This window comes from Macaca fascicularis, chromosome 11 (genome assembly GCF_037993035.2).
Source record: "Macaca fascicularis isolate 582-1 chromosome 11, T2T-MFA8v1.1".
In the NCBI taxonomy this organism is placed as follows: Eukaryota; Metazoa; Chordata; class Mammalia; order Primates; family Cercopithecidae; genus Macaca; species Macaca fascicularis.
Genome location: NC_088385.1, coordinates 36,093,028 through 36,106,363, shown reverse-complemented (window position 1 = coordinate 36,106,363; position 13,336 = coordinate 36,093,028). Strand labels below are relative to the sequence as shown.

The following is a 13,336-nucleotide window of genomic DNA, read 5'->3' as shown; positions in this document are numbered from 1 at the left end:
CTCGCTCCCTCCTTCGCTCAGCTCCTGGCGACTTCGAGGGTGGGGCGTTTGGGTTTTGTTTCCTCCTGTCCACCTGCAGGGCTTCTCCCATTCTCTGGTCCGCTTCCCGCCTCCCGGCGCCGTCTCCCGCTCCCAGGCTCGCCGCGCCTCTCGGCGCTCTCCCACGCCTCCCATCTCGCTCCCGGAGTGGAGAGGTGAGTGCGGGCGGTGACTGCGCCGGGAAGGCTCGCGGCTCGGCTGCTTGTGGGGGCGGCTCACCTGTGGGACTGGGGCTGCTCTCGCTCGTTAACCAGCCTCTGGTCCCGGCCTTTTTGATGGGGGCCAGGCGGGACGGACAATCTATGCTTGGACGCAGAACTCCCTCGCAGAGGTGGCTGTCTTGGCCTCCGAGGTACCTCGCGGCTGCAACCTTTCGGGTACTTGACAATTTCTAAAGCCCTTTTAATATAAGTGATTTTCTAGGGTTTCATGACAAAGTTGGTAAAACAGCAGGGATTATTGATCCCATTTGTGAGGCGACACCTAAAGCTCAGAACACATATCGAAGAAGTGGAAGAGAGGGGAAACGTTTAAAATCCCTAGCACACGCACGCTCTCATACATCCAACTCACAGACGTCCTCCCTACCCTTCAGGAAACTAGGAAGTGGGCTGGATGGAGGAGGATATCGACCGTCGGAAATCTGGAGATGGAAAAAAGTCTCAAGTGGATTTTCCTCAAGGCTTGGGGGTGGAAAGAATCGAATTCGAGTCACTGGGTCACCATTGGGGAAAAGGTTGGTGTGTCCAGCCTGCTGTGCTGCTCGGGCGCACGCGAGGTGGATCAGAGCCGCTTGGGAGGGTCACTTGTTGCACTAGGAGTCAAAAAACACTGCTTTCGGGATTTTCGGCTGGAAGGTTGCCATTCCTTCTCTAGGTTCTTTCCCTTTGCTTTTCCTGTCATTTTGATCTCCTGGCGGAATTTGAAGCGTTGAAGGTAGTCAGGGCAACAAGAGCTGAACAGCCAGGCTCGGGGTAGAGCAGGATAACATGGAGCCCTGCGTGCTGGGAGGGAGCAAAGCTGGGCACATTTAGTGAATCTCCTCCACCACTACCCCTGCGTCAAAGCCAAGCGGGGAGCGGGAATGGGTTTAGTTTAGCTTTTACGTTCCGTCGTTCACATGAGTAGCTGCAGGATTTGGAATTCTCTGATCCACGGCAACGCGAGCCAAGGGGGCTCTGTCTGCACTTGGCAGAGCTTGAAGAGATGCCGCTGTTTGGACCCTGGAACGGAAAACTTTAAAATTTTGTCAGTGTATAAACACAACTGATAATCATTTCCATTCGTTCAGTAGGTGTTAAATTCCTAGGAATGTATGAAACTCAGTGGAAGGCACTGGTGGGCATGTTGTATTCTGTGTCGTGTGTATCGTTGCTAAGTATGAGGTAAAGACCAGTATAGTGTGACCTCAGAGTCCTCTGTGGTGATATTAGGTAAGCTTTTCTGAAACGTCTTTAGTGACACACGTGCTAAAGGTAACACTGAGAGAAGAGGCTACGCTGGACGAAATTAGAGTATTTAAGTTTGAAGACTGTGCTTTGGTAATTGAATAGTTGATGCTGTGAATAAAACTACTGATTTTCCTCTTTCCTGCCCTTTTGTGATCACACACCAAATAGGGGTTGCCCGGGTCTCAGATTGGCTAGTAATGAGGAAAATATGTGAAAATTAGAAACCAAATCCCAACTTCTAAATCTGTCCAATATGCACAACTATATCAGTTTCAGATAAAATACAGTATATGAATTATAGAAATGGTTCTCAGTTTTTCCTAATCACCACAAGAAGTAGTTGTAGTCTGAATTCCTTTTGAACTTTTCTCCTTGGGAATAAAAAGTGAGAAAATTAGCCTAAAACAATTGCGAGAATATTTTCCTCCCCTTAGGAGGAAAAATAGACTACATAATATATATTTCTTAGCCACTCAGCGTCACACTGTTCTTCAAAGTAGATTTTCTTATAACTTTGTGCCCTCATGCTTGTTATTATAGGTTCCTAAATAAAGCACTTCCAGTGATCCTTCTACTCATTGTTTAATGAGAAGGGCATTTTTGGTAGGAAGACATCAACAATGTTGAATGGCACAGTGCTTATTTACTTTGAAAGTTAATCAGCACTGCCCACATGGTATTAGTTGTTCTAACATTACAGTAATAATTACAAGCTCCAAAATTGTGTATATTTTTAATTCCTTCACATAGAGATAGAGGGAGAGAAATTCAGGTAATTCCAGTTAAAGTCATTCTACATGAAGGGAGTTACAAATCACATATATAAGTAAGATATTATCTTACTGGTTTTGTAAATGTCAGTGAAGTGCAAGCATCACCATTCTTTTTACCATATCAGCAGTAGCAGAAGCAGCAGCAGTATTGTTGCCATTGAGGATTTCACAATCACACTATGATCGCAATATGACCAATCTCATACTTTAATGAAATTGGTGAAGACTTACACTAAAGTTGCCAACACAGGTACATTTACTCTTTTGACGTAGTTTATCAGAGTCATTATATGTGCCAGCATTACTAATATTCTAGAAAGTTCACCATGTGCAATTGTTAGAATATCAGATATGTTGAGTCTTTTTACCACAGATTCTCTCCCTCTCCCCAAATAAATATATCACCCACTAAATTCATCTCAATGCACAATATGATTTGATATTAGAATGCTTAGGGAAAATACAAAGCAATATATTGGGCTCAAAAGTTATTTTTCAGGCATACTGTGACTGAATATATATAATCGTTTTTAAACTGGATTTAGCTTAATGTCTGGTTACTCCTTAATTGCTGCTTGAATGCTTATCAATTTCAAGGAACCTATGTTGCTTAAAAGGCACACCTCATAAATCACAGCTCATCAAGCCCACTTAAGCTCATTCACTTGAGCTCACATCACAATTGTATAGATCTAACCTTAATGTAAAGATTTTCGTAAGCATTTAATTCATTCATGTTCTAATTTTGCATGTTTACACAATTTTAATTTGGGACTAAAATTTCTAAAATAAAAATTTATACAAAATTCTTTTAAATTCATACGTGTGTTCTTCCGTTTCTTAGAGGTAGGGATAATAAGTAGGTATATGGCAAATAATTTTATTAAAGTACTTACCTGATAAGAAAAGGGATAGTTAAGTAAAATTTTAAGAATTACATCATAATTTCCCTCTAAGATCAAGGCATAGTGGGTCTACGATAAAGGTTTAAAATTAGTAGAGGGACTTCATAGTAGAGGGACAAACCAAATGACTACCCAATTAATTGAGTTATCATTTTTTTAATCACCATAACAGAGTTTTACACATCCTAGTGATTGTATAAAGAATTCCAATTTACAAACATATTATCAGCAGAATTTTTTCCTTGAGACTTGTAGGTCTGTAAAAGAATAATAGAGCCACAGTGAATTCAAAATGATAGGCCCATTTGAAGAAGGATATATAAGAGGGTATTTTTCCTTCCTCCACATTGTCACTCCACTGCAGAGTGGCCAGCTTCTGCTATGTCTAGCCTCATTGTCACATGATCATCAATACACCTTGTGCTTGGTCTGATTTACTTCAAACGGAAATGGAGACCTATCTTCAAAACCAAAGAGGTCTCGGCAAACATTTATTCTTCTTAACTCCCAGTATGTTAGCAGTATTGGCAGGAATTTCTTTTGGCTTTAACCTTTTCTTTTTCCTTTGTGACAAATTAAAAGCTGTATTTCCTTTTTCTATGAACTATGAGTCTCTGACATCTAATTCTCATGAGTGATTTTGTATACCAAGTTCAAATCACATTTAAAAAATTTTAAATTTTGGTTTTCTGAAAAAAATTGGTAATTGTTTGAGATGCACCTGCATTCATTTACAAGCTTTTTTAAATACAAAATTCCGGCAGAAAACAATCATTACCATAACTGTTTAATGTAATTTCCAATGTCAATTAAAATCATTTCTATTTTGAACATATGATTATATTCTTCCCGATCTACGTTTTATTCCACTAACGATGTACACATTAAGTCAATAGCATGTCAGCTCTTTGAGGGCAGGGACTTGTTAATTATTTTATCCTCAGTGCCTAGAAAAATCTGTGGTTCATACTAGCTACTTTATTTATTTATTTATTTGCTTATTATTTTTATTTTATTTTTTTTAAGACAGAGTTTCACTGTTGTTGCCCAGGCTGGAGTGCAATGGTGGGATCTCTGCTCATCACAACCTCTGTCTCCCAGGTTCAAGCGATTCTCCTGCCTCAGCCTCCCGAGTAGCTGGGATTATAGGCATGTGCCACCACACCCAGCTAATTTTGTGTTTAATTTTGTGTAGAGACGGGGGTTTTCTCCATACTGGCCAGGCTGGTCTCAAACTCCCAACCTCAGGTGATCCACCCGTCTTGGCGTCCCAAAGTGCTGAGATTACAGGCATGAGCCACCGCACCCAGCCCAATTAATATTTTTTAAATGAATGAATGCATCTTGGGATTTATTATCAAGAAGCTTCAAATTTATTATTTGTAAAATAATGAGTCTGTCTTAATAACCTCCAAATCCCTTCTGCAACTAAATTGTATACATCTGTATTTTTGTGTCACCAGTGTCTAATATGCTATATAGACATACAGAATATTTAGTTTATGATAACAGCAGAAATTAGAGCATTTGAAACATTTAAAAGCTACAATTCAGTGAGCAATATACTCATGAAAAAGCAACTGAACTTGATATAGGTATCCATTGACTTTCTTCAGAGTGTGTTCAGGTGGAGCTATAATTCCATGGCAAATTTGTAAGTGTTGCATAAAGCGCTGGGTCTACAAGTTCTAGAATCTCTGTTCAATATATTCATGTATGGCAGTAAAAGGACAGCATTGTTAGTGTGCTAAGTAGAAAGTGACAGGGGAAAAGTAACCATCTCATTATTCGGATTGCTGTTAATCATTCCAGTTGAAAGTGGGAATCATCATTTTGCAGATGTGAAAACCAAGGCAAAGAAATTTAACTTCCCTTCAAATCACAACTAGTTAGTGTTGGAGATAGGCTAAGAAACCAGGGCTTCTTAGATTTTAACCTAGGTTTAACGAAGAGTAGGAACAGGAAGAGGAGATTCTGGGGGCATCCTTGGCGCCAAAGGGCATTGGAAAAAATGTCTGTGAAGATAAGCTCTTATTATTATTATATTATTGGCTATAATTACTGGCTAATAAAATTTCTTAGTGTGCAATTATGACCCAAATCCGAAACATTTTTATTAGATTTTCTGTCATCCAAATATAACAAGCAGAGTTTTTCATTTTTCTTAACTTGACTATATGCTCACATGTGTACTTCAGTCTATGAGTAGGTGTTTACATATTCTTGGCCAAATACAATTGATTTGTGTCAACTGTAAAATCACATAAAAGGTTTTTAGTGTGTTTGAAATGCACAACTTTGAACTCATAACCCCAAATATGGTTCCTTTCATATGTTTATAAATAAGTCTGTAGTGAAAACAGATATTAAATTACCAGTTACATTGTTTTTGTTAATTTGTAATTAGAAAAAATAACTCATTAAAATCTTGTGTACTGTATTTTCCTACCATATTTTGGTCAAGTTAAGTACTTAACAGTGTATACTGTTAAAAAGTCAGTACTATGAGGCATTGGAGACAAAATATGACAAGGAAAAAGAGCTGAGAGTCACCCACTAAAAGATCTCAGAGCATCATTAGTATGAATGTATCAAAGAAACTGAACCTTCAGATAAGGAGTGTTACGATTGTAGGTCTTTCGTCTAACTTGCACAATGCCAGTTTCCTCTGTTGGGGGAACACCTAACACTGACCAAGCTTTACAAACAGAGTTGCTGACTAAACAGATGACTTCTTTTATTATTTTATAGGGTAATTTTCTTTTTCTTCATAATGTTAAATACATCCTAAGTAGTCACTGAAGCTATAAGAGCTGACATCAACATGCCTCACGTAGACTATCAAGGGAAAAAAGTGGAAGCTCTTATGGGTTTATTACCGGAAATTAATAAGAGTCTTTAACACCTTTGTTTCTTTATGGAATTCTGCTGTAATGGCCTTGGAGCCAGAAGGGGGGAATCATCTTAAGGAGAATAGAAAGGAACTGATATTAATGACCTTTTTTTACTTAGATGGACCTTGATGTATGTTATGATCTAGTATCTAATTTATTATTCCATTGTCGATTAGAAAACAGTCAATTTTTAAAACCTTGTAAATGTCAATTTGTCCATACCACAAAATTGTCTTAATTAAAAAGGACTATTGTTTTCTCTTCAGTATTTATTAATTTTATTCCCTTAGTGATGTTTTAGTAGTCATGAATTTATAGGACTAATGGACAAAACAATATTCACAAGCCTATCATTTCTAATCTGCTACAATATGAGCTGTTAATGTACCTGAGAAGTGGGGTTAGCATTATGCCTTTATTCAAGCAATGTTTATTGAGCACTTACGATGTGAAAGCCACTGTGCCAAGCATTAAATGTACTAGTGCCATCAATTAAATGTATGTGATGCTATGTGTGATGTTCAAGTTAATGTAAATATATGAGTAATATACAGTCACAAATTATAATTTACTCAATTATGAGCATATGTAAAGCTTTTTAATAAATTTAGATATTTGAATACCATATTTGGTACCATGTTTTATCAAATCGGAGATGCCTTTATTATAAGATGCACCATTATTTTATGTGGCACCAAGAAAGGAAAGAGAATGTTGCCAAATAAACTATGGCACAATGCTTTTTAATCACATGGGATTTTATTTTATATGTATAGAAATAACCTCTTTTAAAACTTAATTAGACTTTTAAAGAAGTCTTATATCACTCTGGCACAAATATAGAAGGAAAACATAAAATAAATACATACGTTAAAAGTGATTTTAAAACTAAAATTCTGAGTCTGATTCTTCTGAACGGCTTTTTGATTCAGAATTAATGATGCCCTTGCTTTTCCATACATTTCATATTCTATGCCATAAAAAGTGTTAATGATACATTTTTTTCTTAAAAGAATTCATAAAAGATACACAGGCCAATGGTACTGTGCTCTAAAGCTAACTGTGCAAATATGTGGGATGTTATCAGTATTTCTAAATACATCTGACTCACCACCTTCACCACACATTTCCAAAAAATTGACTTGTAAGGTTAAAGGATATGCTTCAGGATTTTCTCCAATATTCTCTTACGAGCCACTTGGACTTCTATAAATTTTGATGCTGATGTTTTTGCTTTAGCACATACACAAATAACGAAAATTATGACACAATTATTGCCTGGCTATTAGCTATTGTGACAAGCCATCAATACTAAGATAACATCCTGATTTCAAAAATGCAAAATGTATTAAAGTATTTATTTGATAATGGATTAAATATAGTATTAATATAATTTTTATCATTTATTGAAATCCAAGAGAAAAGCAAAGATCAATACATTTAAAATGGGCATTATAAGAGGCAACATGCAAGGATTGTTGGTGATTGATTATATTATGTATTAGATTTATCGATGAGAAAGCGACTACTAGTTGCTTCCCAATATTCATCTCCTGCTTCTACTTCACAACAATAGGATCTCTTATTTTTTTTAAGAATATGGCAGCATAAAACATTTTAAAAGAACATTTTTCCGTCTCCTTCCAGTTTGGTATAGCTTCATGACTAAGTCCTGACCCTTGGGAAGTTAGCAGTGATGTGCACAACTTCAAATTTGTACTTTTAAAATGAAATGACATACCTTCACCTTCCCTTTTTCCATCTTCTTCTTCCATTTAGCTGCCTGAAATATTGTCATAGCCTTCCCTTTTTCTATCTTCTTCTTCCATCCAGCTGCCTGAAATATGGACATAGTACCTTGCCATTTTGGACGTTAAAGAGAAGCAAAGACCTTTTAATAGCAGAGCAAAAATGTAAAACAAACCAGAATTCCAGGCACCTTGGAGGTGATAAATCTGCTGTGGCCTGTTTATGCTGGGACAGTCTCGTTTCACATGAAAGAGAAATAAACCATCTTGTTTCAGTCACTATTAATTTGGTCCCACGTTATAGAAATCAGAAGCATGCCCTAATTATTATAATGGTAATATCAGATGTATAGTATAAATAAATTAACTTCAGAGATAATCCCAAAATTTCATCTTTGACTAAGAGTTGCTGATTTGAGTTTTATTGCCCCTCTTTCTCTGTGAAATGGTGCCATAAGCAAACATGTAGTGTGGTCAGGCAACAACCGGGAGCAGGAAAGAAACAAAAGGCTTGGAATATCGGTGAACTAAATTATATTAATTTCTGATTAATGATTGGAAATCACATTTTTGTACATTTTGAAAAGTTAAAAATGAACTAGAATTTCAAACTTTTTAAAAAGATACAGAGAGACACAGAGAAGAGTATCAATTCAAGCAGTGGTAATTGGATTTGAGAACGGGACACTTGGCCTGTGCTTTTCTGCATGATCATAGTTAGCTGTATGGGTAGTAGGTAATTGGACCCAGCAGTATTTTTAAGTCTCAGTGGACAAGATCATGCAAATGTTATGGCCTGGTTTTACAGACTTTAGCAAAGTTGTGCCATACTAAAAGTTTCTGAGGAAGTCGCATTTTAGAAGTTCCCTGTATTGGGGGGAGGGGGGGGGAGGGGGGAGGGGGGAGGGATTGCATTGGGAGTTATACCTGATGTAAATGACGAGTTGATGGGTGCAGCACACCAACATGGCACAAGTATACATATGTAACAAACCTGCACGTTATGCACATGTACCCTACAACTTAAAGTATAATAATAATAAATAAATTTTAAAAATAAATAAATAAATAAATAAAAATAAAAATAAAAAAAAGATGTTCCCTGTATTTTCTGATGACAGTGATCTTTTTCTCAGTTTTTCCTGACTGTGTCACTTGATTTTGGGATATTAAGACATGATAAAAGAGTAAAATGTTTCTAACTAAAATTAGTTAGAGATATATAGTCAGACAGACCGACAGACATATGGACAGACAGTGGCAGAATAATGTTTATGCATATGTATGTAATCAAACCAGAGTCTGAGCAATTTTAAACCTAATTATCTCAGAGCCTAATCTAATTTCTGTATATTTCATTAACTCTTAATCTTTCCAGATATAATAGGATGAATGTTATGTAATGGATTCTTTTGAATTATCTGGAGACATGAAAATTAGAGCTAGAGAGCCTAGTCACCAAGTTTGCCCATTGGAATGGGTAACTTGAAAGTCCATGTAGAAAAGCCAGGACATTCATATTCATCTCCCTGGCCTCCTGGTGATTGGCCACCTTCCTCCAGTGACTTCTCTAGTCTACCTTACCTCTTTTATTTTATGATCATACTCAAACCCTTGTCATTATGGTGAACGATACTACCATAGCATTGTAAATCCAAATATTTCAATCCCCAACCAAAATCTCCTATGAGTTCATCTTTCTCATTTAGAAACTCCAGTCTATTAACTTTCCTATTTATCTCTGAATTTTCTTTCAATAAATATGGCATCCTACTCATGATGCATCATTTTATCTGTCCAATACACTCTCTCCTTTGTGGTCTATCACACTCTTCTGGAAAAACAAACAAACCAAAAACCTCATCAATGGATGAATTTATTTGTCTCTCTGCCCCTACACCAAAGCTGCTGAATGTTTAGAAGATTTTAAAACCAGGCAGACTAGCATCACTTTATTAGTCTCTAATTTCGAAAGAAATGTATATTCTGACCAGGCATCTGATGTTTTCCTAGTCAATTTTCTCCTATTCTCTAGAGTTCCTATTTCAAATTGTTGTCATGCTCTTCAGATATCCCAAACTATTCCCAAATATTCCAACATAATTGGCAGTTAACCCTAACTCCTCCTTTGGAGAGAAAAATACTAGTTATAAACAAGAATTCACTTGACTTCCTGCCTCCAGACCTATAACCTTACTGGCATCCAGAACAATTCTCTTTCTTACAAAGAAAGAAGCAATCCAATTCTTTGATCTTTGCTTCAGATCTCATCCATTGTCACCTTTTATGGGACTTAACTCTTAATTATTCTGCTTAATTGCCTATCCTTTCTTGTCCACTGATTCCTTCTCATTATTCTGAAGCATGGTGAGGTATTGCACATTGGAATAAAAACACCTTCATCAACTGTGCTGCTGTAGTTATTGCTCCCTCTCTCTCCTCCTTTCCTAGGTATAATTTCTTGAAGGAATTATCTACTCTCACAGAGTCCACTTCCACACTGCCAGTCACTTCCTTTTTTTTTTTTTTTTTTTTTTTTTTGAGACGGAGTTTGCTCTGTGGCCCAGGCTGGAGAGCAGCGGCGCAATCTCGGCTCACTGCAAGCTCCGCCCTCTGGGTTCTCCTGCCTCAGCCTCCCGAGTAGCCTCAGCCTCCCGAATAGGTGGGACTACAGGCACCTGCCACCATGCCCGGCTAATTTTTTGTGTTTTTGGTAGAATCGGGATTTCAGCGCGGTAACCAGGATGGTCTCGATCCCCTGACCTCGTGATCCGCCCGTCTCGGCCTCCCAAAGTGCTGGGATTACAGGCGGGAGCCACCACGCCCGGCCGCCAGTCATTTCTTAATCCACAGTAATCTGATTAACACAACGTCTGCTTCACTGGTCTCATAGAATTCACTAAAGATATACTTGTTAAAGTTAATGGTCACTTCTCAACTCTTGTTTTAATTGAACTTATTTTAATGATCTACACTATCATTTCTTAAAATATTCTCCTAGCTTCTGTGAAAACCGACTGACCTGATTTTTTTCCATATCTTTCTTTCTCCTTTCCCCCATTCTTCTGTACAGGTTTCTTATTCCTTAAAACTCTCTTTCTTTAAATATTGGTGTACTCAGAATTCTGTTAAAGAGCATTTATCTTCTACGGATTCAGATCCCACTACTTAAGGAAGTTAAATTAGTTGCAATTTATTTAACTTGCATTTATGCATGACCAATAGCCTACTCAAAATTTCTACTTGCATGACTGTAAGTACTTCAAACTCAATACAACCAAAATTGAAGTCATTGTGTTCCTTACTTCATCATCCCAGTGAGTCACATTCTTGTCCTTTTTAATCTTCACACTCCTTCACTAGGGCTTTGATTTTCTCTGGAATCTTTTCTTTCCCATTTCAGCAACCCTGGTTCAGAACCACTACAGTCTCTCACAAGGATAGCTGTTGTAATCTATTAACTAGTATTTCCTCTTCCAGTCTTGCCTTCACTTCTGTCTTCTTCTTAGCCAAAATGTTAGTTCTGAAATGCAAATTTTCATTTCAACACCTCGATTTAAAATGTTTCTGGGACCCCTCATTTTTCTTTGAATTAAATGTGTATTCCATGTCATAGTTAAATGAATCACAAATATGAAAATGTCTTTAAAAATTTTTGTTGACTTTATAAATTTTCCTAGATCCTCACTCAATCTTTTGATAGGTTCGTTTTATTTTGTTAAACAAGGCTTGTTATTGGGGGAAAAAATATGTCACAAAGAATGCCTTATGCACTTGATTTCATTTTTAATACTATTAATGATTAGTCATAATTGCTATGGCAAGCAATGCAAAACATAAATAAAAGACAATAAGCTTGCTTACATAATTTTAGTTTTATTTTTCAGGATAAAATTCTACTTAATCTAACTTCTTGCACTGTTTTCTATTAAGCGGAATTCCCTTTCCCCCATGCCTTATGTCTCTGGATGCAAGAAGCTACAAGATTGTAATTATGATGGAATTTTGACCAACCCCCATCCTTAAGAAATGATATATCAATTTCCCCTTCTTTGAGGAAAAAGCTTGACATCTTCAAGAAATGAAAATTTTCTGCTTCTCTATATTGCAAAATGTACAGGGTCAAGTCCCCATGGAGAATGCCTGCACTAGTCCTGTGGGCCCATTTCCTGGTTCATAGATGACACCTTCTTGCTATGTCCTCACATGGTGGAAGGGCAAAAGAGCTCCCTTAGCCTACTTTATAAGGACACTAATCCTACTCATGAAGACTTCCCCTGCTACCTAATGTCCTCCCTAGAGGTCCCACCTCCTAATACTATGGCCTTGGGGATTAGGATGTCAGCATATGAATTTTGGGGATGATACAAAAATTCAGACCAGAGCACAATTCATTGATTAATTTAGGACTCAAGAAATTAAGAGAAATTAGGAACAAAAATAATACAAAATTATCAGAAAGAATCAATGGAGTTTGCAAAATCTTGGATACGCATACATCATAATTTTCCTGTATATAATTAGAATTTTTACTTGGGTGGAACTTTTCGATTATCTCCTTTGAGAATTTCCAGGAATGATTATTAACTTTTTCTTCCTACAAAGATAAATTAAAATTGAGTTTTTGAAACTCTAACTCAGGAAATAATAACAATTATGATGTAAAATTTTCTTTTCATTTCTGCTTTTTAATGTACAATATTAATTAATCATTTTTACATTATAATTTTTCCAGATATTTCAGTCAGCCTGTTAGCAGTCGTTGTCAGCTTTTGTGGACTGGCCTTGTTGGTTGTCTCACTTTTTGTCTTCTGGAAGCTGTGTTGGCCATGCTGGAAAAGCAAACCTGTGACTTCCAACGTCACTACCCTTCCACAGAGCATTTCAAGTGCTCCTACTGAAGTTTTTGAGACTGAAGAGAAAGAAGAAATTAAGGAAAATGAAAAGCCAGCTGTAAAAGCTATTGAGCCTGCAATAAAAATCAGCCACACTTCCCCTGACATCCCAGCAGAAGTCCAAACTGCTTTAAAAGAACATTTAATTAAACATGCACGTGTGCAAAGACAAATTACTGAGCCTACGTCATCATCTCGGTAAGGAAAGATTAAATATATAAAACTGGTGTGTGTGGGGGGGGGGGGTGTGTGTGTGTATGAAATTTCATAAGAGAGAAAAACTTTAGTTGGAAGAAAAGAGAAACAGGAGAAATGGGAAAGACATAGGAAATAGATAAATAAAGAGAGAAAGGGTAGGACAGAGTACATACGGGCAGAGAGAGAGAAACTAAGGACAAAGAAGCCAAATAGGGAGCAGGACTATGAGAGGGGCTTAGCAGACTGTGAGGTTTCAGTAAAATCGTGTAACTACAGATTATTGTTAAACTTTCTCCTTTGAAATATCATCAGTTGATAGCTGCTACTTGTGGTCTTTCAACTTAATTTAATTCAACCAATAAATATTAAGAAAGCCATTTGAAATGCATATCATGGAGGCTCTATACAATCAGGAATCATCTAGAATTTCACA

The 13,336-nt window shown here is 37.1% G+C and overlaps 1 protein-coding gene across 1 annotated transcript in view; it reads left to right on the top strand.

Annotated features, from left to right (window-relative positions):
* Nucleotides 1-13,336, top strand: part of SYT10 (synaptotagmin 10) — a 65,177-nt gene that overhangs the window by 580 nt on the left and 51,261 nt on the right. The window contains exon 2 of the mRNA XM_005570542.5: nucleotides 12,546-12,903. Within this exon, the coding sequence (XP_005570599.1) occupies nucleotides 12,546-12,903 (358 nt within the window). The remainder of the gene's footprint in view (nucleotides 1-12,545; nucleotides 12,904-13,336) is intronic.